Source organism: Malassezia japonica, chromosome 1 (genome assembly GCF_029542785.1).
Source record: "Malassezia japonica chromosome 1, complete sequence".
Classification (NCBI taxonomy): domain Eukaryota; kingdom Fungi; phylum Basidiomycota; class Malasseziomycetes; order Malasseziales; family Malasseziaceae; genus Malassezia; species Malassezia japonica.
This window is the reverse complement of record NC_083370.1, coordinates 1,237,530-1,256,116: the sequence shown is the minus strand read 5'-3', so window position 1 is coordinate 1,256,116 and position 18,587 is coordinate 1,237,530. Positions and strand designations below refer to the sequence as shown.

Here is an 18,587-nt window from a genome sequence, read left to right as displayed (position 1 = left end):
ATGTCGTCGCTGTCGCTCTCACTCCCCCTGGTCTCCCCCCTAGTCACGCGTGTACTTGAGCTTCGTGGATTTTCACCCCAGTTACAGACGCGCGACCTTCATGCGCTTCTCTCCCCTGCGACGCTCGGCGACGAAAGCGCGTACAAAATCAAGTGGCGCGACGATACCTGTGCCTATGTCATCTTCCAGGACGCGAGCCTGGCGAAGCGCGCATACCTGCAGCTGCTCTGTGCACCTCCGCCCCTGATGCAGCAGGACCCCTCGGCAAACGCACCAAAGACATGTGCACGCCTCACCAGCACGTCGTACGCAGCCGTCCGGCCGTGCACTGGCCCCGAGGCGGCGTCGCTGCTGGGCAGCGGCGCCGCGCCGCATGCGCCCGGTGCGCAGTCCAGCCGCGTCCGCGCATCCTGGGGCGATCCCCCTCCGATCGGCTCGCGCCACTTTTCGCACGAGCGGCCGCACCGGCGTGTGCCGAGCAACGCGCCGCTGCCGAACAAGCCGATCGGCAGCCTGGACGCAAGCGCACTCGCACGCACGCCCGCACTTCCGGATGTATCAGGACGGTCTCCGTCCGGCCACACTCGATTCCCGTCTAGCGGGATGGTGGCGCATGACACGACCAGCGCACTGCGCATGATGTAGCTTGTACTTTGCTCTTCCCCTCCACCCTCCGGAACCGGCGAGGAGGGGAGTTTGGACACGTGCCGCACCTCCACCTGCCGCCGCCCAACAATCGCGAGTTTGGATCGGACCGTGATGACGGAGCGCACGGTGCTGGTGCCGCCGACGCGGCGCGAGCAAATGTCGCTAGAAGAACAAGAATTCTATCGTGACTACTGTGTCCGTGATGGTATTGAGGACTGGGACGTACTCGATGAGGAAAAGTGGTCGGCCTACCGCCGCCTCGAGTCGTTCCGGCGCATCGTCGCATGGTGGCGCGGCGAGGGCTGGCGCGGCTACCACAACTACATCGGCACCCCGATCATGTATCCAGGCTGCTCTAATGAGACGGTGGATGCAGTGCTGAGCAGCCCCGACGTCCAGCGCACCATTTACGAAATTGCACAGCAGCGGGCACGCATGCTCCTCGCGTGTGTGCGCGATGGAAAAGTGTCGCCCGAGTACGTCAAGACCTACCTTCAGGATCCGAGCGTGGACGAGGATCCGTACGTGGATCCCCTGCGTGTGTCGGCTGCACAGCCCCTCGACCGCTACCTCGGCGACGCGAAGCGCCCAGACGGCGTGTCGCTTACACAGAATTTCTACACACAGATGCGCCTGCGTCTCGAGAGGGAGCTTACACGCAAGGCGAAGAAGGTGGTGGAAGTGAGCGCGGCGCGCATGGACTCGTACGTATCCCGTCTAACCCAGAATGACGTTTTTGCGCGCGTTTGGCGCCTCGGTGAACGAGATGCTCGTGACAATGTACAATTACGGCACGCATGTGCGCATGGACCAGGTGCTAGAGCTGCGGCGCATTGCCCAAGAGGCGGCGGCCAAGAAGCAGAGCATTGTGTTTTTGCCGTGCCACAAGTCGCACATTGACTACCTGGTCCTCTCCTGGATCCTCTTCCGCATCGGTCTTGCGGTGCCGCACATTGCCGCCGGCGACAACCTCGACATGCCGGTCGTGGGCACGATTTTGCGCAAAGGCGGTGCGTTCTTTATCCGCCGCAGTTTCCAGGGCGACACGCTGTACCCCGTTGTGATGAAGGAGTACATCATGAACCTCCTGGCCCAAGGCTACAATATGGAAATGTTTATCGAAGGCACGCGCTCGCGTACCGGCAAGCTCCTCCCGCCCAAGTACGGTATCCTGAAGTATATGATGACCGCCCTGCGCGAGAACCGCACGTCGGACATTTTGCTGTGCCCGGTGAGCCTGCAATATGATTCGGTGATCGAGGCCGAGTCGTACGTCGATGAGCTGCTCGGCAAGCCGAAGCAGTCCGAGTCGCTGTACGGCCTCGTGACCGGCGGCTCGGCCATCCTCCAGCTCAAGATGGGCCGCATCGACGTGCGCTTCAAGAAGCCGTGGAGCATGCGCGAGTTTCTCGACCAAGAAGAAAAGCTGCGCGTCGGCGCGCCTTCCAACGAGCTCGACATGCAGGTGCTCAAGTCGCTCGGCTACCAGGTGCTCTCGGACATCAACTCGATTTCGGTGATTATGCCTGCGGCCATGGTCGGCACGGTGATCCTCACGATGCGTGGCCGTGGTATCGGCCGCTCGGCGCTGATCCACGGCTTTACGCATCTGCGCGAGCGCATCATCCACAAAGGCTACGAGGTCGCAAACTTTGGCCTGCAGAGCATTCCCGAGATTGTCGACCGTGCGCTGTCGCACATGAAGGCCCTCATCATCGAACACAAGAACCTGCTCGAGGTGACCATCGAGCCGGTCAAGATGTTTGAGCTGTCCTTTTACCGCAACCAAATCATGCATATCTTTGTCCACGAGGCGCTGGTGTGTGCCGCAATCTATACGCGTGTCAAGCTCGGTGGCCCGACGCCGATGCAGTGCATCTCGTACGAGGACCTGTACACTAATTGTTCCTTCATTTCCAAGGTCCTCCGCGACGAGTTCGTGTACGAGACCACGCCGCTCGAGACCAACATCCAGCGCTCGGTGCAGCAGATGCTCGACAACCACGTCCTCGAGCTGTCGCAGAACGACGGCCCGGGTTCTGCGACGTTTGAAGACTGGAGGGCGGGCCGCGCGCTGCTCGGTATCTCGGAGCAGGAGCGCCGCAACGGCCGCGAGACGTTCGACATGTACCTCTTCTTGATCTGGCCGTACGTCGAGTGCTACTGGCTCGCGGCCGTGACACTCTTGTCACTTGCGCCGCAGGCGCGCGAGGCGCGCCCCGGCACTTCCCCCAACGCAGTCGAGCAGCCGTACGCCGACAGCCCGGGCATGGAGCACGTCCGCCGCCTCCCGTGGTTCCTCTACAAAGATCTGCTGCCTTGCACGCAAAAGATCGGCAATACCCTATACCGCCAAGGCGAGCTGAGCTACTACGAGGCGATCAACAGTGCGACGCTTGCGAATGCGTTCTCGCGCATGGAGCAGATGGACATGCTGCTCATCCGCAAGACCGAGGAGAAGAAACCTGCACGCCTCGTTACACTGCACCCGAACTGGGTGCCGCACGTGGAGTATATCCAGCAGCTCGCGCCGAACGAGGAGTCGGCCTACGTCCCCGACCTGCCCGAGGACCAGGCGCTGGTCGGCCGCCTGGTCACCTACTTTAACCAGCTCGTGGCTTTCCGTCGCGAGGGTAAGGACCGCCGCAACCAGAGCGGCAGCTCCAAGATCTTTGAGCACGTCTTTACAGGCGGGCCCAACATCGTCCACTGGGACAATCTGGACCTGCGCAAGCTCGGCGGCGAGTCGCTGCCGCATCTATAGGGTATCTAGCCAATACGCACCTCTAATCCAACACGGCCGCACCGCCCCACTGCCGGCCACGCCGCTCCTCTTCGCGCCGCGCGACCTGGCGCGCGTAACGCTCGACACGTCGCTTGAGAGTCGGCGCGTCTTCGAGCGTGCGCAGCGAGAGCTGGGCGCGACACGATGCGGCGGGGCACGCGGCGTTTCGGCCCGACTGCTGGATGTACTCGGTGATGGCCGCGCGCGAGTAAAAATGCGCACACACGGTGCTCTTGACTGGGTCCTCGAGGAGCGACGCGGTGAGTGGGCACTTGAACTGCTGGTGCGTGCCGCCCACGACAATCTCCTCGTCGTCGTCCTGGGCCTGGGTATCGTCGCCGTCTTCGGCCGGGATCATGTCGATGAGAGGCGGCATCGCGCCGTCGCCACTGACTTCCCACACGCGCGAGCGGAACTCGACATAGGCCGGGTGCTGTGCGTAGCGCTGGCGTGTCGTCTTGCTTTGGTAGGTCGCCTTGTACGTTTCAAGGGCAGAGTGGTACGTCTGCGCGGGATCATCCATGTCTTTGCCCTGGGAAATCTCGTTCTGGAGCATCTCGAGGTGCTCCTGCCGGAACTCGGCCTCGCGCAAGAGGTCGATGAGCTCACGCGTGCCCTGGTCGAGACGCGCGACGTGCTGGGTGAGTTTTGCTACGTACGCTCGCCTCCGCCGCAAACTCCTCGAGTTCTGCGCCGACATCCGGAAAGAGCGCGAGCGCCGAGTCTATGTATGCGCGCGCGCTGTCGTACTCTGCGCTGAGCTGCCGCACACGCGGCGCGAGCCCCGCATCAATCATGGCGCGTCGAGGCAACACGAATCACGTGAAACCGGACCGGACTTTAGCAGGGTCCGTGCAAGTTCCGAGCGTCCCCACTTCTGCCATGGCCTCGAAGCGTGCTCAGTGTCTTGGCTCGATTGCCCTCCTCTCGGTGGCAACCGGTCTTGCTGTGACCTACCTGGCCATCCATGCCCCTCCCAAGCCGCAGTTTGAGCGTTACGGCAGCTATGCCCTGGACGTGATCCGCAAAGAGGTCGGCCTGGGCAAGGGCCGCTACCTCCCCGCGACGCACCTGTACGAGGAGATTGAGAAGTTTTACTATCTGCTCGTGCGCATCTTTATGGACCTGTGTGAGAAGCCGTTCGGCAAGGGCGCGTTCCTGCTCATCTTCTCGATGACCGCGCCCGCTGCGTCGTTTGCCACGACCGAGGCGGTGAAGCCGCAGAAGCACTACCTGCTCGGCGGCATTGCCGTCACGACGATCTTTTTGATCGGCCAGTTGATCTGCATTGGTGCGGCGCTGCCCATCTTTTACATCCCCGCTCTCGCGTACGTCCGCTGCCAGCGCTCGCAGGAGGTGCACCCCCAGCGTGCGTTCTCTGCCGGTGCGCTGCCCGTGCTGCAGGTGATGCAGCTCGCGACGGGCGTGCCCGGCCTGCTCACTGTGCTTGTGCCGACGAACCACAAGTACTTCTTCGCGGCCAACACCTGGTTCCAGTTCTTCCCTGTGGCGATGATTGCGCTTTCCTTCTACGCCATGGTGGCCGACAACAAGAACTCGGTGTCGTCGCACGCGGTCGCTGGCATGTACCGCAAGGGCCGCATCTCCTCGACGCTGCTCTACTGGACCGGCCTCTACCTGATGTACCCTACACTGAAGTACATCGCCGAGGGCGGCCGCTACGACATGCCCGATGCCGTTAAGCTCATCCTCTGGGACGCGGTCGGCATCTTTTTCACCCTCCTCTATATGGTGCTCATCGACATGGCCGCCGACGCGGACCCGAACGCCCACGCCAAGAACGCGCAGGGGCCGGTGACTGGCACGTTGAAGGCACTCTTTGTCTCGATTCTCTTTGGCCCAGGCACCGCGATGAACTCGTACCTCGCCGCGCGCGAGGACGCGGTCGCCCCGCTCCACCTCGCCGCCGCCGAGGCCAAGGCGCAGTAGCCGTTTGTAGCCACGTGATTTGGTCCGATTTTTTTGGCGGCGCGCGACGCGGCGCTTTCTCGAGGGCGCCATGAAGTACATTGTCGTGAGCGGAGGTGTGATTTCGGGCATCGGCAAGGGCGTGATCGGTATGTGTCTAGGCTAATTGAAGCGTCCTCGACCGGTCTCCTGCTCAAGACGCTGGGTCTGCGTGTGACGTCGATCAAAATCGACCCGTACATGAACATTGATGCTGGGACCATGGCCCCCACGGAGCACGGCGAGGTGTTTGTGCTGAACGACGGTGGCGAGGTCGATTTGGACCTCGGCAACTACGAGCGCTACCTCAACGTCACGCTCACGCGCGACAACAACATCACCACCGGCAAGATCTACCGCGAGGTGATCGAAAAGGAGCGCCGCGGCGACTACCTCGGCAAGACGGTGCAGATTGTGCCGCATCTCACCAACGCGATCCAGGACTGGATCGAGCGCGTGGCTGCGCTGCCGGTCGACGAGAGCGGCGAGCAGCCGGACGTGTGCATTGTCGAGCTCGGCGGCACGGTCGGCGATATTGAGTCGGCGCCGTTCGTGGAAGCCATGCGCCAGTTCCAGTTCCGCGTGGGCCAGGAGAACTTTGCGCTGATCCACGTCTCGCTCGTGCCGGTGATTGGCGGCGAGCAAAAGACCAAGCCGACGCAGGCGGCGATCCGCGACCTGCGTGGTCTCGGTCTCGTGCCGGACATGATTGCCGCGCGGTGTGCGCAGCCCCTCGAGCCGGCCGTCATCAGCAAGCTGTCCATGTTCTGCCACGTCGGCCCGAACCAGGTGCTGGGTGTGCACGACGTAAACTCGACCTACCACGTTCCTTTGCTCCTCGAGACGCAGGGCATGATCAAGTTCTTCGAGCGCCGCCTGAACCTCGACCTGAACAAGGACATCTCGCCGGAGATGAAGGAGCGCGGCCGCGAGCTGCGCACGCTCTGGAAGGAGCTGACTACCGCACAGGAGCGCACCATCGACCAGGTCGAGATCGTGCTCGTGGGCAAGTACACCTCGCTCCAGGACTCGTACATGTCGGTCGTCAAGGCGCTGGAACACGCGTCGATGCGCTGCCATCGCAAGCTCATCCTCAAGTGGGTCGAGTCGAGCGATTTGGAGCCCCAGGCAGAGACCGAGCGCCCGGTGCAGTACCACCAGGCGTGGCAGCACCTGTGTGCGGCCAAGGGCATCATCGTCCCAGGCGGCTTTGGCAAGCGCGGCACCGAGGGTATGATCACCGCCGCGCGCTGGGCGCGTGAAAAGAAGGTGCCGTTCCTCGGCATCTGCCTCGGCTTCCAGCTCGCGGTGGTCGAGTTTGCGCGCAACGTCTGTGGCATGACCGAGGCGGGCTCCGCAGAGCTCGACGAGGACTGCAAGGACCCGACCGTGGTGTACATGCCGGAAATCTCGCGCACGCACCTCGGCGGCACAATGCGTCTGGGTCTCCGCCCGACGCTCTTCTCGGATGAGTCCGAGTCCTGGAGCAAGATCCGCCAGCTCTACGGCGACGCGCCGATCATCTGGGAGCGCCACCGTCATCGCTACGAAATCAACCCAGAAAGGGTCAGCGCGATCGAGGGAGGCAAGGACGCCGTCTCGGGCTCGCTGCAGTTCATCGGCCGCAACCAGAAGGGTGAACGCATGCAGGTCGCCGAGCTCACCGACCACCCCTTCTTTGTCGGCATGCAGGCACACCCCGAGCTCGCGTCGCGGCCGCTGAACCCCTCGCCGCCGTTCCTGGGCCTGGTCGCCGCTGCATCGGGCTTGCTGGACGAGCAGATGGAGCGCCAGCGCAAGACGTTCAAGCCCCCTCACCCGCAGTCGAGCATGGTGCTCGAGGCCGAGGAGCCGGAGAAGACAGACTCATAGACACGTGATGGCACGTCCCTTTCATGTACGACCTGGTACGGAGGACGTTTCAGGCGGCGGCGGTGTGCCTGCCGCCGGTGCTCTTTTTCGTCGACGCGCCATTTGGGCGGTTTGCGATCGACTCGGCGTGGAACTGGAACGGTAGGTAGCGGCACTGACGCAGGCAATGCGTCGTGGATGACGATGGAGCTCGTCGCGCCGATCACCGCGACGTACTTTGCATGGCCGCATTGCAACGCGATGCTCGCACTGTACGTGCTGCACTATATCAACCGTGCCATCGTGCAGCCGCTGCGCAGCCCGACACGCTCGCCGCTGCATGCCGTGGTCGTCGTCTGCGCAGTGTTCTTTAACGCCATGAATGGGTTCTTGCTCGGAACGTGGCTACGGGGCGAGGGCCAGGTCGTAAAGGCGCCGTTTGCAGGCGCCTACACGCTGGGCCTCGCCGTCTTTGCCGCGGGGCTCGCGGGGAATATCTGGCACGACAATGTGCTCGTGCAGCTGCGGCGCACGCCGTCAGGGCCGCACGTCCAGACATCCACATCGCACTACCGCATACCTTACGGAGGACTGTACACGTGGATCAGCTACCCCAACTATCTCTGCGAATGTACGTCGAGGCACTGACCCAGGGATCGAGTGGAGCGGTTGGGCGCTCAGCTGCCTGAGCAGCATTCCGCACGACAATGCGGGCCTTTTCTCGCAGCCGCCAGTCCTCTTTGTCGTGCTCGAAATAGCCGTCATGCTCCCGCGCGCCGTGCGGGGACACCGCTGGTACCGCGCGCAGTTTGGCGTCGCGCCGCACGGCACGTACCCCGCACGCCGCCGCGCCGTCCTGCCGGGCGTTGTATAATTATTTCCTGTACATACTTCCACGTTCTCATCACCACATGGTACGTCGCGCAACTGACCCAGTCGGGGCTCAAGTACTCTGGCAATCTCCAGCTGGAGCATTGTGCGTCGCCAAACTAACGCAGTGCACTCGCGGTATACCGGTACAATCCACCCCGACATCTCGCGGCAGTACGTCTCGCTCCTAACGCAGTCAATGGCTCTCGCACCAGCACCGTGATACGTCGACGACCATTATCGGGAACGGCGCGCTGACGTCCTACCTGTCGCTGGCCGACGGGAACACCAAGGCACGCACGCGCTTTGAGCAGTGCGAGCGCATGCTCCAGCCGTGCGGCCCGCCACCGCAAAAGCAGCGCGACGAGTAACGCGACCACGTGGCGTCTTATGCACATAGATTCCTATACCAATGCTGAATCTACAATGTCGTCCCATTCGCCTCGGGCGGTGCTTCCTCATTCGCCGCCGACTTGCGCTTGCGCGGCCGCTTGGGCGCCGTCTCGCCGTTTGCGTTGGAAGGGCCTTTGCCCCGCTTCTTGGGCTTGGGCGCGGGCTCCTCACCGCCGTCGAGGTCGGGCGGCGGCGGCTTCGCACCGAAAAAGTCGTCCTCGTCGTCCTCGAGCGACCAGTTGTGGCCCGGCGCGCTCTCCGGACTCGGCTTTGTGTGCGCGGCTTCTGCCTTGTTGTTCTTGCGCTTCGCATGCATCGCGCGCGCATTCTCGGCCTTGTCGAGGGCAAGCTGCGCCTCGTCGGCCTGCTTGCGCCGCAGCATCGAGTCGGCCAGCTCGTCGTCGTCGAGCAGGAGCGAGACAATCTCCTGGGGCTTGGCCATGCCCGACTCGCTGTACGCCTTGTTGCCGACGACAATGTCCTGCACCTCCTTCTTGTTGCGCGCCAGCTTGACGATGCGCTCGTCGATCGTGCCTTTGGTAATCAGGCGGTAGACTGTGACCTGCTTCGTCTGCCCGAGACGGTGCGCACGGTCCATCGCCTGCGAGTCGTTTGACGGGTTCCAGTCGTGGTCGTAAAAGATCACCGTGTCGGCCGCAGTCAGGTTGATACCAAGACCACCGGCACGCGTCGAGAGCAAAAAGACAAAGAGCTCGGGACGCGTCTGCCAGTCGGTCACCATGTCGCGACGGTCCGAGATCTTCGACGCACCGTCGAGACGCAGGTACTTGTACTGCCGGTAGATTAGGTACTCTTCCATCAGATCGATCATCTTGGTCATCTGGAAGTAGATCAGGACACGGTGCCCGCCCGCCTTGAGCTCACGCAGGAGCGAGTCGAGGCGCGCGAGCTTGCTCGAGTCGATGATGAGCTTGTTCATCTGCGGCACTTGCATCGGCGACTTCCACAGCTGCGTGGAAGGCGAGGCACTTACCAAACCGCCGGGCGGCACGTCCGGCAAGCGGCGCTGCATCGCTTCCACCGCCGCGAGGTCCTCACGCGCATCAGGCGGGAGGCCAAAGAGCGCCTCGTCCATGCCGGGGTCATGCAGGATGCGCTCCTCGTGCTCCACAAACGGCCGGTGGTTGGCGTGCATCTGGATGCGCGGCGCAACCGCTGCAGGCACGACGGTGCGCAGCGTCGACTCGCCCAGGCGCTCGTTGAGTGCATACTCCGCGATGCAGCCCAACGGCACGAGGCCCGGCGCAGGCCGCTCGGTAGCATACGGAACGTGGCGGCGCACCGTGCCCTTCGGCCGCAGTTGGCTCAGGACAAACTCGTCGTCGTACATGTACGGCTCCTCGCGGCGGCGCACACGCTCTTCTTCCGCAGTCGCTAGGAGCTGCTCGAGCGCGTTGCCGTGGAAGGCCTTTTCCGCGTCGGACGGCTGCAGGTTGAGGAGGCGGAGGAAGGCAAACGCGCTGCTGTTCTCGTTGCACGCCTCTGCAATGTGCGGCGCCTTCCAGATGTTCATCAGCGAGTCGAGGTAGCGCGAGTCGAATCCGGCGCGGTTGGACTCGGTGGGAACTGAGGTAAGGCCGTCCTGCACCAGCAGCTGCGGCACACGCACGTCGAGGAGCGAGCGCGCCGAGTCGGGGCACCAGAGCTGATCGCCTTCGCGCAGGAACGAGGCAGTATTCGCAAACGAGCCACAGACAAACGGCGCACGCACATCCGCACGCTCAAACAGCTCGGGGTGGTTGCACACTTTGCGGAACTGCATCACGAGGTTCATCAGGCTCTTCATGCCCGAGTCGTCATTCGCATTCGCCTTGTCGACGAGTTCCGCAACGGAGACGTGCGAGCGCAGGTTTTTATACAAGAGCTTCTGGCGCGCGCTCAGATCGCAGTACACGTCGATTTCGATCTTGTCGCCCAGCTCGTTCTGTACATTCTTTTTGATGCGACGCAGCATGAACGGCTTGAGGATCATGTGCAGACGCCGCAGCTGGTGCTCGTTGAGCGTGCCCTTATTCTCGGCATGGTTCTCAATGTCCTTGGAGAACCACTCACTGAACTCGTCGTGCGAGTCAAAGAGACTCGGCATGATAAAGTGCAGCAGCGCCCAGAGCTCCTGCATCGAGTTCTGCACCGGCGTACCCGTGAGCAGCAGGCGGTTACGGCAGTTGAAGCCCAGCAGCGTCTTCCAGCGGTTGCTCGACGAGGACTTGATCGCCTGCGCCTCGTCCAGCACCATGTACTGCCACTTGACGCGCTGGAAGTACTTTTCGTCCGACACCACAAGCTGGTACGAAGTGACCAGGACGTGGAACGGCGCATGACGGTCGTACGAGATCTGCTTGCGGTTCCAAAACTTGCGCAGCACCGCACGGTCCTTGACGTTACCCCAGTAGGGCAGCGCCTTGAGCGCAGGGACAAACTTGGTAATTTCTTGCTGCCAGTTGTGCAGCGTCGAGGCAGGCGCAATCACCAGGAACGGGCCCCAGATATCGTGAACTTCGGCAAGGTAGGCCATGAGCGCAATGCTCTGCACCGTCTTGCCAAGACCCATCTCGTCGGCGAGAATACCATTGATGCCTTGCTCGTACAGGTTCGCGAGCCAGCTCAGACCCTTGATCTGGTAGGGCTTCAGCGTACAGTTGAGCATCTTGGGCTGCTGCACCTCGGTGATGCCCATCGACGAGGGGTTGAGGAAGTCGAGGTCGTCCGAGTCAAAGGTCTGCGTCGGGTCCTTTTGCCCGTTGGCCTCCTCGAGCTTGCGGCGCTCGTCGGCGACGGCTGCATCAAAGGCCTGGGCCTTGTCGCGGGCCGCGCGCACCGCCTCGTTCGCGTTGCGTGCAGCGTGCGCCCGCATGTTGGACTCGTCCTCGTCGTCAAAGTCGATCTCTTGGAGCGCCGCCGAGTCGTCGTCTTGCGGCGCCTCGACCGAGGGTTGCTGCGCCGACGGCCCAGAAGCACTCGCCGTGTCCTCCGACTCTTCGGCCTCGGACGTTTTGAGCTTGTTGCCGACGAAATGGCTGTACAGTTCGGTCTGCGTGATGAGGAAATTGAGCTTGCGCGCCTGGCGCTTAGCCTCACGCATCTCCTCCTCCTTCTTGGCCTTGTCGAGAGCCTCCTTCTCGGCCTTCTTGCGCAGGTCGCGCTCCTCGCGCTCGTTGCGCTTCCAGTACAGGAGGAGCTCGCGCATGACCTTGCGTGCACGCAGCTGCATGTCCTTGGTCGACTTGTTGTTGCGCGCCGCGCCGCGCTTGGCTTCACGCTGCACCACACTCGACAGGCGGCGCCAGTACATGGCCTTGTTCGTCGCACTGGCCATCACCGTGCGGTAGACTTTGGGAATATCGCGCTTGGCAATCAGCGTCCAGACGCGCTGGTGCGCCTCGCTCAGGAGCGCCGCACGGCGCTCGCCGATCGGGATCTTGCCGAGGAGCGCGCCCGTCTCGGGGTCGATGAGCGTCGGCTGCGGCGCCTGGTCTTCTTCGTCGCTCACGACCGACACCGAGTCCGACTCGCTGACTCCCCCGACGTCTGCCACGAGATCGTCGAGGTAGTCGCCCGGCGAGGACGCCTCGCGCCGGCGCGGGCGGTCCGCGAGCGTGTCCAAGAGCTCGAGGTCGATGTCGTCCTCGTCTGCGTCGCGGCGCGGCATCGCCTTGCCCTTGCCCGAGCGCGATGTGCGCTTCTGCTGTGCGTGGAACTGTGCCTCGTAGTTGTGGCACAGGCGGCGCGTCGTCTGCCGCTGCTTCTCCTGACACATGGCGTCCCATGCCTCCTGGATCAGCTTCTGGTGCGCGGCGCGCTCGTCGAGGTAGGCGGCGAGGTCCGGCCGCCATACCTTTTGGTTCTCTTCTGTAGACAGATCGCTGTCCCACATCTCTTCGGGCTCGCGGAGTGGCGCGCGCGGCACGTCGGTGCTCGGCGTGCGCGACATGCTGCTCGAGCGCGGCACAGGACGCGGCAGCGCGCCACCGCGGCTCGGCAGGCGCGCGTATCCCAGCGAGTTGGACGGCATGCGTCCCCGTGGCGGACCGCCGGGCTGCACGTAGCTCGGCGCGTCGGTCGTGGTGAACAGCGGCTCGTCCGGCGACGAGACGCGGTGGGCGTGCCAGAGCCCCGCCGGCGACGACGCGGGTCCGTCGCGCGTCTCGGACGTGGGGCTCATCGAGCTCTGGGTGTTAAGGATGTTGGAGATTGCCATCGCAGGCTGTGTGCGATTCCGCCATTCAGTCTGCTCGGCGTCGTCGCTATCGAGCGCCTCGGCGCTGTGGGTATCGGCGCCGTTCGGGTATGGTTCGTGCGCGTCCGCTGGCGACTCGGCGGAGTATGCACGCTTGGTATACTCGGTGGGGTGGGCGGCGTGTGCCTCCGCCTCGTCGACGGCCATCGGCTGTGCCTCATGGGCCTCGGCGGTGCCTGCGCGATCGGCACCGGGTGGGGGTGTCTGTAGCGACATCCTTCCAATCATGCCCTACGAGGGACTAGGGGCAGAGCACCTCGTGCGTAGGGGGGACGGGAGTGAGAAGCTAAATTATCCCTTTCTATGAGACCTCCAATCTCTGTAGCCACACGGACCCTGGCGCGGTTTGCAGCCGGGCGGGCTGCTCGGCTCGATTTTCCTCCGCGCGTTGCGGCGGCCTGAATTCCCAACCATTCACTGCACAGTTTCCCCTACAGCGTGGCTGACCTGTTCCGGGCACGGAATCGGGCCCCTAATGGGTCCTATCGGGAGAGCGCGTGCATGCACTCCCTCATCATGGTTAGTCAGCCAGCGGCCAGCGCCACGCATGCTGGCGCCGGTCGTGTGGAGAGGTGCGCCGCAGAGCCGGCGCTAATTCGGGGTATCGGACACTAGCTACTCGGCTGCGCGCTCGCGCCAAAACTCGGCGTGACGCGCGTGCCACGCAAGTAGGAGGGGAAGTTGCGACTGGGTGAGCGATAGAAACGTACCGACTGAGCATCAGGCCTTTCAGGCTGCGAATCTCGGCCTTGATCTGCTGCATCTCCTGGCCGGGCGTCGGGCCACTGCCACCGGTCGTGGGCGTCGATAGGCCATAGGCACTGAAGCGACTGCTTACAGCGCTCAGCGACTGCTCGTCCTCGAGCAGTCGCGCACGGACGTCGTTGCGGATCGACTCCATCGTGCCGTTCAGCGAGCGCATCGCACGCGTCGGCGCGACGGGCGGAATAGGACTGTGGGCGTCGCTCTCGTGCGACGACTCCGACTCGGGGACGGTCAGGTCCATCAGGCCGTCGTCGTCCGCGTCGGTGTCGTCCGCAACGGTGGCCGACGTCGAACGCCGCTCGCCGCTCTGCGCACGAGCAGCGAGGCGGAGCGTATGGTGCAAGGTATCGAGGGCATTGCGCAGCGAGCCGGTAACATCGATCGGCGCAAGGACCTTGGGCGGCGTCGCGGGCGTCTCGTCCTCTTCCTCCTCCTCTTCTCGCTCGCCCTCGGGCTTGGGCGCGCCCGGGAGCGCGGGCTTTTCGGCGTCGATCGCAGGAGGCTTTTCCGTCTCGGACGCAGGAGCGGGCGACGCGACGGCGTCGTCCTTTTTCTCCTCGTCGCCCTTGCTTGCCTCGTCGCCCTGATCCGCCTCGAGACCGTCTTTCTTCTTGGGCTCGGCAGGCGCCTCGACCCAGACAGGCTCATAGTTCGGGGGAAGGAGCGAGGCGACGCGCTCCTTGCTCAGCGTCGTGGTCAGCTCAATGAGCTTGTGGAACTGCTCGAGCTGCAAGCGCAGCAGGCTCGTGCGTGCGTCGATCGTCTGCGACAGGCGCGGCAGGACATACTTGCGGTAGAGCGCGACGCCGATCGCGGCCATGCCGCCGCCGAGCATCAGGAACAGGTGCAAGACACGGAAAAAGTTGACGAGCACATCGTACCGAGGCCGCATCACTGTCGACGCGTAGCTCTCGAGAATCTCGTTTGCGTCGCGCGTCGGACCGTGCGTCGTGGAGTACAGTGCGAGTGGCGAGCGCGGATAGGTGCGGTCCGGCACCGCCGGAGCATGCCCCTCCGCGTCGAGCGGGTTGTCAAACGCGTGAGCGGCGCGCGCAAAGAGTGCATCGTCGTCACTCGCGCCCTGCTGCTGCGACATGTATGCGTCGGCCATCGGCAGGTTCTCGGGCCGCTCGGCCTCGCGGCGTGCGTGCTCGATCGCATCGTCGCTCATGCCCTTGGACTGCAGAAATTCGCGCTGCTTGTCGGTGACAACCAACGGCTTGGACGTATCATGGCTCTCGCCCTCATTTGAGCGCAGTGTCGTGAGAAAGCGCACGGCCTGCCCGTGCTGGGCGTCCGGGGGCGCCTCGTCCGACCCCATGGCGTCGCACCGACCGTGCGGGGCGCCACGCGACGTACGTGGCCTCCACGTGGACTGTTGCTCACGTGATTTTAAAACTGCATTGCACGCGCCGGTGTGGGAAACGGGAGGAAAAACTAGCACGGCCGAAACGCCGCACCGCTTGTTCTCATCCGTTGACGATACAATATGGAGTCTTCTGCTAAGGTCCCCGTCAAGCTTGCGCGCGTACGTATTGAATGGCGCTATGGCGCTACAGGAGGGTGTGTGTGATGCGCGCGATGTGCGCTTGTGCTTTGTGCTTTGTGCTTTGTGCGAGTGCAGACGTGGCAACGACACCCTCTGGCCGGACAGACGCTGACCCTACAGGTTATCAAGGTTCTTGGCCGTACCGGCTCGCGCGGTGGTGTGATCCAGTGCCGCGTTGAGTTCATGGACGACACTTCGCGCAGCATCATCCGTAACGTCAAGGGCCCCGTCCGCGAGAACGATATCCTTGCTCTGCTCGAGTCGGAGCGTGAGGCTCGGTACGTGTGCTTCTTCTGACCCCAGCCGCCTGCGTTAAATCGCTGTCTGTGTCGGTTTGACGACCCATATATCGGCCATTCCTGGAATGTGCGACTCTGTGTGGCATCGGTAGTTGGGGTTTCTGTACTGCCCCTCTTTCCTACAGAGCATAAAAATATACGCGAGACTATTGCGCAGCGCAGTGTGATCCATTCCTGTTTTCTTGCTAGGCTTACGACTATGCAATGGCCGAGAGGACAAAGAGGCACGCCTCGTCGCTCGGCGCGCGCACATTCAGTTCCATAGTGACGCCTTCCGAGGGCTGGTACATCATGCGCACACGCGCGAGCACCGTCTCCATGCCCGAGACGCGCGCCACGCGGCCTGCGAGCATCATGGTGTGCACGCTGGGGTTCGCTGGCGCCTCGGTGCCGCCGAGCGGCTGCATGCCAAGAATCTCGATCAGCGTCGAGCAGGACGCGTCGAGCGACTCGAGCGCCGTCAGGGCAAAGGTCTCGGTCGCACTCGCGTCCGGCTCCAGCTCGTCCCACACCGCCTCAAAGTTGACATCGGTCGGCTGGATGTAGTCCGAGACGCCGAGGTCGAGCTCCTCGGTCTGGTATTCGTCCGGATAGCCCTCGGGTTCCGGCTCGCCGCTCGTGGGGTCGACCTCCTTCGAGACGAACCGCAACGAGCTGCTGAGCGTGGCAAGGGGGAAGGGCAGCGCGGGGTCGCGCTTCAGCGACACGTACACCGTGCCGCTGGGCGACGCCGACGAGAGCTGCGCAACAGGGAGGATAAACTCCTCCTCGAGACCAGCCTCGGCCAGGCCACCGACCATCACCACCACATCCTCCAGCACAATCTCGGCGAGGGTGTTGGTCACGTTGTACTGCAGCACAATGTGCTCAGAGAAGACGTGCTTCACGGCGGTCACCACGTACTCGGTCTCGCTCTCAGTCAGCGCCACGGGCGCGTCGATGGGCGAGGAGGTGAGCAGCGGGCCGTACGACGCAAACTCGGCGACTTGGCCAAGCTGCTGCGCGTAGCCGGCATAGGGGTCGAGGCCCGCGCCGACCATCGCGGCACTCGCCTCGGGCACCGGCACGGCCTCCTTGCTGCTGCCGAGCGCGACGCTGTCGACCTCGCGCGAGCGCGCCTCGTACGCCTGCTGCGCGGCCTCGGCACGCGAGAGGTGCGGCACGCTCTGGAAGTCGAACGGCGTCGTGGATCCGCTGGCCACGTACGAGTTCAAACTCGCTTCGAGCTCGGCGAGATCGGGCTGCGCGTCGTTCTGCACGAGCTGCTCGTTGAGCGCGCCCTGGTCGAGGAGGCGGAGCGCGAGCGCGGCGCGGTCACGCACCTCGTCGTCCACGTCCTCGAGGCAGCGCCGCAGCAGCACGCGGATGCGCGCAGTGAGCTGCGCATTGTGCGAGCCAAACTTGGACAGACTGTTCACCGCCGCGGCACGCACAATCGCATTCTCGAGAATGACGCGGTTGTAGATGAAGCGAATGTACTTGTGCGGCTCGGGCATCTGCGGCCCTTCGAGACCGAGCAGATGGAGGATGCGCACATTCAGCTTGGTGAACTCGCAGTCCTCGATGAACTCGCAGAGGTGGCCGAGCGCCGTCTCCTTGCTGCCACTCACAAACTTGGCCATGGAAAAGATCGCCTCGACGACCGACCGCTTGAACTCGTAGCCGCCCTCGTCGCGCAGGACGCCCGACAGGAAACCAAGCATCGCCGACTGCTTCGACGGGAACTTGAATGAGAGCGAGCGGATGGCGTCCACGACAATGATCTTGAACTCGTCGCTGATCTCGGACATGAAGCCGCTGATCTGCTTAATCAGGCGGTCGACCGACGACTCGTTGCCGGTCTTGAGCAGCGTCGCAATCGCATACGTCGCCACACCGCGGTTCGAGTCGGTAATCAAATTCTCCATGTCGACGTTGCACGCCTGCACCGCCGCAGGGCGCGTCTGCGCGAGCTCGGCGAGAGTGCGCACCGCCGCAAACTTGAGCGTCGCACGCGGCGACGAGAGGAACATTTGCAGCACGGCAATCGCGCGCGTCTGCTGCTCGGTGGGAATGCCGCTCATCGCACAGAGCGCACGCGCCGCCTCGTAGTTGACCATGTCGCTCTTGTGGCGCAGCCAGCCCTCGAGCAGCTCGACGAGCGGCGCGCGCATGTTGGGGTCCTCCTCTGCGATCTTGGCCGTGTAGCGCACAAGCATACAGAGGGCATAGGGGTTGCGCAGCGCGATGCCTTGCGACGTGCCTTTAGCGCCGCCGAGCTGCTGAATGAGCTTCGTCACGGCGATCCTGTCACCCTGGCGCGCGAGGTACAAGAGACCGAGCGCGTGGTACTGCACAATGTAGCTCATGCTCGGCACGTTCACCTGCTCCGTCTGGCTCGACTGGTTGTCGCCGCCGCCGAAACGCAGCGTGATGCCGCGGCCGCCGAGGCCGGCGAATCCGCCGCCGCTCGGCGACATCGAAGGGCGCATGTTGATCGCCTCCGACACCTCGTTACCCCAGCGGCGCACAACGTCCTTGGCGCTCGTAAAGAGGTGGTAGGACGAGACAATCGCCGCGCAGGCCACCGACGGATTCCGGTCGACGATCGCCGACTTGAGGTACCGCTCGAGGCCCTGGATCATGCTCGGGTCGACGACACGCGTCAGCGCGCGAATCGCGTTGGGGCGGTACACGACCTCGGTGTTGGGCTGCATGTCCTTCATGATGGACGCAGTGACCATAATCACGTCGTCGGCGTGCGGCGCGAGCTCCTTGATCACGAGGTACACGATCTGGCGCAGCGCTGCATCCTTGTTTTGGAAGAGCTTCGTCGCTCCGAAGAAGAGCGCCGTCGCCTCTTGCCGAGAAAACTTCTCACCATTGTAGAGAAGGTAGAGGATCTTGGTCAACAAGATCCGGCATTTCCGGGGGCTAATGTTGGAGTCATGGAAGACACGCGCCTCCTGAATGACAGCGGTCTTGTCCTGGCGGAATGAGACCACACCGGCCTCCTCGTCCTTCTTGAACGACATGCTTCAGCCGCGCACGTACGCCGACCCAGGCGTCCCGTGCAGGTTCCGACACAGCGACGAGCACGGCGCGTCGCCAGCTTGGCACCATGTTAACGGTCCCTTGTAGGCTATGTGGAGGTAGCGGTAAATAATGGCCTACTTGGCCTGCCGGCATCCGTCAGCCGGCACCGCCCGTGACGGCCTTTAC

At 63.5% G+C, this 18,587-nt stretch overlaps 9 protein-coding genes across 9 annotated transcripts; 6 read left to right on the top strand and 3 right to left on the bottom strand.

The window, feature by feature from the left end:
• On the top strand, positions 1-645 carry MJAP1_000701 (uncharacterized protein; the record flags this gene model as incomplete). The annotated part of the gene is made up of 2 exons (XM_060264668.1): positions 1-30; positions 82-645. 2 exons carry the CDS (start codon positions 1-3, stop codon positions 643-645), a joined length of 594 nt encoding a protein of 197 aa, XP_060120651.1.
• Positions 646-759: 114 nt separating this feature from the next.
• MJAP1_000700 (uncharacterized protein) lies at positions 760-3,412 on the top strand (the record flags this gene model as incomplete). The annotated part of the gene is made up of 2 exons (XM_060264667.1): positions 760-1,352; positions 1,375-3,412. 2 exons carry the CDS (start codon positions 760-762, stop codon positions 3,410-3,412), a joined length of 2,631 nt encoding a protein of 876 aa, XP_060120650.1.
• A 22-nt stretch (positions 3,413-3,434) lies between these two features.
• MJAP1_000699 (uncharacterized protein) lies at positions 3,435-4,230 on the bottom strand (the record flags this gene model as incomplete). The annotated part of the gene is made up of 2 exons (XM_060264666.1): positions 3,435-4,070; positions 4,093-4,230. 2 exons carry the CDS (start codon positions 4,228-4,230, stop codon positions 3,435-3,437), a joined length of 774 nt encoding a protein of 257 aa, XP_060120649.1.
• Positions 4,231-4,315: 85 nt separating this feature from the next.
• MJAP1_000698 (uncharacterized protein) lies at positions 4,316-5,383 on the top strand (the record flags this gene model as incomplete). The annotated part of the gene is made up of 1 exon (XM_060264665.1): positions 4,316-5,383. One exon carries the CDS (start codon positions 4,316-4,318, stop codon positions 5,381-5,383), a length of 1,068 nt encoding a protein of 355 aa, XP_060120648.1.
• Positions 5,384-5,453: 70 nt separating this feature from the next.
• Positions 5,454-7,273, top strand: URA7 (CTP synthase (glutamine hydrolyzing); the record flags this gene model as incomplete). The annotated part of the gene is made up of 2 exons (XM_060264664.1): positions 5,454-5,511; positions 5,535-7,273. 2 exons carry the CDS (start codon positions 5,454-5,456, stop codon positions 7,271-7,273), a joined length of 1,797 nt encoding a protein of 598 aa, XP_060120647.1.
• A 23-nt stretch (positions 7,274-7,296) lies between these two features.
• MJAP1_000696 (uncharacterized protein) lies at positions 7,297-8,493 on the top strand (the record flags this gene model as incomplete). Its single annotated transcript, XM_060264663.1, has 6 exons — positions 7,297-7,414; positions 7,437-7,883; positions 7,906-8,120; positions 8,189-8,228; positions 8,251-8,296; positions 8,319-8,493. The coding sequence occupies 6 exons, from the start codon at positions 7,297-7,299 to the stop codon at positions 8,491-8,493; spliced, it is 1,041 nt and encodes a 346-aa protein (XP_060120646.1).
• Positions 8,494-8,543: 50 nt separating this feature from the next.
• INO80 (Putative DNA helicase ino80) lies at positions 8,544-14,859 on the bottom strand (the record flags this gene model as incomplete). Its single annotated transcript, XM_060264662.1, has 3 exons — positions 8,544-12,949; positions 13,393-13,460; positions 13,484-14,859. 3 exons carry the CDS (start codon positions 14,857-14,859, stop codon positions 8,544-8,546), a joined length of 5,850 nt encoding a protein of 1,949 aa, XP_060120645.1.
• Positions 14,860-15,027: 168 nt separating this feature from the next.
• On the top strand, positions 15,028-15,384 carry RPS28B (40S ribosomal protein S28-B; the record flags this gene model as incomplete). Its single annotated transcript, XM_060264661.1, has 2 exons — positions 15,028-15,066; positions 15,208-15,384. The coding sequence occupies 2 exons, from the start codon at positions 15,028-15,030 to the stop codon at positions 15,382-15,384; spliced, it is 216 nt and encodes a 71-aa protein (XP_060120644.1).
• A 199-nt stretch (positions 15,385-15,583) lies between these two features.
• Positions 15,584-18,400, bottom strand: SEC21 (coatomer subunit gamma; the record flags this gene model as incomplete). The annotated part of the gene is made up of 1 exon (XM_060264660.1): positions 15,584-18,400. The coding sequence occupies one exon, from the start codon at positions 18,398-18,400 to the stop codon at positions 15,584-15,586; it is 2,817 nt and encodes a 938-aa protein (XP_060120643.1).
• Between the last annotated feature and the right edge of the window lie 187 nt (positions 18,401-18,587).